Raw genomic sequence first — 4,900 nt, forward strand, 5'->3', positions numbered from 1 at the left:
TGATTACAATATCTTATCTCCACACCAATCTGGCTTTCGACCCAACTTCTCGACGACCACTGCTCTCACAAAATTCACCAATGACATACTATCCTCCTTTGACATTAATATGCCTACTGGTGCCATATTCATTGATCTATCAAAAGCTTTCGATATGGTTGATCACTACCTCCTTATAGACAAGCTATATGCCATTGGTCTCTCATCAGAATCAGTTTTATTTTTTAATTCTTTTCTTCACAATAGAAGCCAGTGTGTCTCTTTTCAGAGCACTCAGTCTGACTTTAAATCAATAACAAAAGGTGTGCCTCAAGGCTCATCTTTGGGTCCTCTTTTATTTTCTATTTTTGTCAATGATCTTCCACAAATCTGCTCCGACTGTCAAATTCATCTTTATGCTGATGATACTGTAATCTACTCATCTAAACCTAACATTTCACAAATTCAGCACTCTTTGAAATCTAATTTTAACTCAGTTCAAAAATGGTTTTCATCTAACAAGCTTCTCCTTAATAAGAAAAAATCACATAGCATGTTTTTCAGCACTAGATCTGATTTACTACCCAAAGATTGGTCCTTAAATTTTCTTGATGGTGCACCACTAGAAAATGTAGTTGAATTTAAATACTTGGGCCTCTGGCTTGACTCTCAGTTATCCTTCAAGCCACACATTGACTCAACTACAAAGAAGATTTACTGTCGTTTGAAATTACTGTATCGTTCCATTGATTGTTTCACATTACAGGCCCGGAAAAGAATCATAACACAATTAATATTCCCTATTCTTGACTATGCAGACATTATCTACCAGAACACCACAGAAGCAAATCTTCGTCCTCTCACCGTGCTTTATAACAGCCTCTGCAGATTTGTTTTGAGATGTCCTTACAGAACTCATCACTGTAATCTTTATGAATCTCTGAATTGGTTAACCCCGAAAGCCAGAAGATTTTTTCACTGGTCACTATTCATTTTTAAATGCATTCACTTTAATCTTCCTTCATACTTAAAACAATTTCTAATTCCTTACAGTATACAATACAACCTAAGACATACTGTTCACCTCTTTTTCCGCACTCCTAGAATATTTAAAGAATTTGGTCGCCGTTCATTCCAGTTCAAAGCCCCCATCTGATTGGAATAATCTCCCATGCCAGCTTAGGTCTACTACTTCTCTTCATGGTTTCAAAGCATTACTTCTAAACCATTTGCAAACTCCTTGTTCTTGTTTCTGATTTTGTGTTTGTTCTTGTTTTTATTTATTCTCTTTTTTCTTTTCTTTTATTCTCATTTCTCATTCATTTTCTCACTTACATAATTTTTTGTATCTTTTATATCTTCATATAAACTGATATTCCTGTAACTTTCTTTTTCCCACTTGTAAGCACGGATACTACCAAATTGATAACTGAACTGAGATTTGGCTGTCAGTGTATTAGCTGGGATTTGGAGAGGCTTGGCTGTGTCTGTGTGAGTGTGTGTGTGCATGTATAAGTCCTGTAATGTGTTTCACTGTTTTTTTTTTTGTTTGTTTGTTTGTTTTGACTTTGTACTATATGTATCATTTTGTGGAAGGACCCCCTCGAAAATGAGATGATTCATCTCAAGGGGCTATCCTGAATAAATAAATTCAAATTCAAATGTGGTAAATTCAAATTCAAATAAATTCAAATTCAAATTCAAATGAATGCAAACATAAGTAAGTTTTGTTATCATTTGTTAATATAAAAGGGAGCAATAAATATTATTTTAGATGTTTTCTTAAGGATAAGTCTGATGATGTCTTATCATCAGAAAGTCCCATGAAAAGACCCAAACAGTGAATCATAATGCTAAGTACTGTCCGCCATTGTTGTCCAGAAACGTATACAAACAAAACCCTGTTGCACAGGCTAGCAGATTCTGACTGAACAAGTTCTCTACCTGGGGTGCTCTGCCCAACAATGAGAGCGCTTAAGCTGGAGTAGAGACGGACGTAGTTGGAGTATTTGTTGCCGGAGGTCAACATCACCAGCCAATGCCAGCTCTCCTTCCCAGCCTCTGGTTTGGGATCCCGACCCCAGGCCCCATACTTATGGGACCCAGGATATTCTCCTTCTATGAACTTCCACGGCCCGGTAATGTTGCGGAACTGACCGCGGGGACAGTTACCTTGGGAGAAAATACAAAATGAAACAGAGAGAAATTGTGCAGATGTAGATAAACTACACCAATACAGCTGTGAGCGAGGCGTCCACTAGTTGATAATTACTTCCTAATTGTGGTGATTGGTCCTGAGAGCTTCCCACAGTTCATTTATAACCTACATTGGCTCTTAGTGGGGAGGGCCCTTCACAGCTGTTAGTGACAATTTCTGGTGCAGACACTGGACAGAGAACCACAATGTCCTCTGATGTTGGATGTAACTTTGCTGGAGGTCTGGTCACAACTGATTTTGCTCAGGTAAAACAAAATTAGAGTAAAAGTAGTAAAGTAGTAAAATTTCACATCAGTAAATAGACACAAAAAAGCAATAGCAACATAACCATAATAATAAGTTTAAAAACAATCTCCCCACAGTCTGTAGTGTAGTGCGGTTTGGGGACATACCATATGGAGGCTGACTGGGTTGCATGGTGGGGCGTTTATCTCTGCACTTGGTCAGGTTGCTTTTCAGAAGCTGGTTTTCTCGTTGTCTCTTAACCACCTGCATGGTGTCGAACGTCTCCAGCTCGTCCATCTCTGCTTTTAGGTCCTCCAGCTGAGAGACAGTTGGAAAGAATGCCTTTAAATTCAGCATTACCTGAAAACTATACTGGCTTTTCCATTGACGAAAAAAATAAGTATAACGCATAAGATTAGGAACACATATTAATCAATTAACTTGTTGCTTGTTAGCATACATATTAATAGCATATTGACTGCTTATTAGTGATCATAAAGCACTTACTTAAGCACTTAGAATGTAGTTGAAAATCACAGTTTTTGGGGGTTTCCAAAATATTCAGGTGTATATTTATGATAACCTTTTCATGTCTATCTTTATTCTTTTTTTTCCTTTCTTGTCCTCTTTTTCCTATCTTTGCTAACATAAGATATCATATTATTTATACTTAAAAATGTCAAACTTTACCACCAAATTTGCCTAGACAATAGAGCTTCTATGTGGAATTAGTTTTTTTTTAGATAAACTGAATAAATACTGATACAGTTTTGAAATTTGAAAAACATTTTGTCTGAGTATCTGATAAAAATACAAACTGAAATGTTAGCAGCCCTCTATAAATGTATCTGTGTTACCTACACATATTGTTTTTCAGCCTACATTAATTGTGGGCTACTTTGACCAGGCTGTAAACTGTATACTGTGTATAAAGTACAATTTTAAGTACAGAATTAATATTATACGAGTAATTTTCATGTTTCATTTCGGCTATACAACCAAAAATCAACGTATACTTTAAGCAGATTTGCACATAGACGCTGCATTCTTCAATGATGCCACCGGTTAGCAGCTGGTGCTTGTCTCTCTGTGTGAATGTACCTGTTTGGTGGCATTAGTAGTAAGATGCTGGTGTTCCAGGGTGGTGCTGTTAAGCTTGTCCATGAGTTGCATGATCTCCAGCAGTTCGTTCTCTATCACCTGCAGGCTGATAACTCCATAGAGCTCTCCGTCATCCTCCCTCTCCAGGATCGACACATCTTCCTGCAGCCGGGGCAGACGGCGTTCCAAACCCAGCAGCAGACTCTCCAGCTCCAGAGTCTGCAGAGAGAGGAGACACCACTCAGGACTCCTTCAACATCAACGCATAAACACATAGTTTTTGTTCATTAAATTACTATTATTACATATTATTACAGTTTTATAGCTGCTGAGGGAGGTTGTGTTCTTGTCTGGTGTAGAAAATAACGGTACCAGTTACCTTCTGTGGGGTGATGTTAGTGTTGCATCTTGATGCATTGTCCTCCGCTGCGCTGAGTTTGTCATGAGGGAATGGCCTCTCTGAATTAGTAAACTCACACACACACTTATCACGTGAAGGTGCCTGAAATCAAGAAGATCAAACACGGCATGTAACAAAAAAAATACTGAATAAAGTCATTTAAGAAAAGAATAGTAGTCACGTTAAGCATTTGTGTTTTTTTACCTGTTGGGTGAAGGTGATCAGAGCACACAGAGGAACGATCACATAGAGCTTCATGGTGGATCACAGTTCAGAACTCAATGAAACAGTCCCTGACCGCAGTTCAAATATGACTGCAGCAGCAGCTTCTAACTTATGAACACTCCCACTAACATCTGCGTGTGAGAAGTGAATGTGTATGTCTGTTTGTGATGTGTCGTTATAGTTCATAATGGGATAACTTCCTCCTTGTGGTTGGAATTGATTTACATAAAAGTTAAAGGTTGATACACAGATGCAACTTTAGCAAAACTGAAAGATATTGGGAATTTCTTGATTTGTTATGGAAAAAAAACTTGTTGAGTTTATTCATTTTTATTGCTTGTCTAAATTCAGGGTCGGTGGTCCTTGGACTTTGAATGGATTTCACTGCATCAAGTTTTCAAGCAAATTCATGTCAGGCTATGATGTACATTCAAAATCTGACTCGTGCTGCTCTGTGCTGTGACTCGGCTGCTGTTGTTGTACAAAGCAGACACTTTCAGTTTGTAATTACAGTTACATCCAATTACAAACCTGGATGCAAAAATTAACTGAGCAGGTTTGACCTCTCTTTTTATCTCACTGGCTGCATACCTTAAAAATACAATACTAGTACGCATTTACAACCAATAATGAGATGACATGTTATGAACAAATAATACTGCCATAACTGTACCAATGGAAAATTAAATCAACTTATTGAAATGAAATATTTCACCTGGAGATGAGTTTCTCTTCTCTGTCACAGAATACCA

The 4,900-nt window shown here is 37.7% G+C and overlaps 1 protein-coding gene across 1 annotated transcript in view; it reads right to left on the reverse strand.

The window, feature by feature from the left end:
* LOC141001711 (olfactomedin-4-like) overlaps window positions 1-4,181 on the reverse strand; it is a 5,748-nt gene extending 1,567 nt beyond the window's left edge. The window contains exons 1-5 of the mRNA XM_073472871.1: window positions 4,128-4,181; window positions 3,903-4,025; window positions 3,524-3,742; window positions 2,590-2,740; window positions 1,924-2,151 (exon numbers count right to left, since the gene is read on the reverse strand). Of these exons, the coding sequence (XP_073328972.1) occupies window positions 1,924-2,151; window positions 2,590-2,740; window positions 3,524-3,742; window positions 3,903-4,025; window positions 4,128-4,181 (775 nt within the window). The remainder of the gene's footprint in view (window positions 1-1,923; window positions 2,152-2,589; window positions 2,741-3,523; window positions 3,743-3,902; window positions 4,026-4,127) is intronic.
* Window positions 4,182-4,900: the final 719 nt, after the last annotated feature.

The sequence above is a fragment of the Pagrus major genome, chromosome 8 (assembly GCF_040436345.1).
Source record: "Pagrus major chromosome 8, Pma_NU_1.0".
Taxonomy (NCBI): domain Eukaryota; kingdom Metazoa; phylum Chordata; class Actinopteri; order Spariformes; family Sparidae; genus Pagrus; species Pagrus major.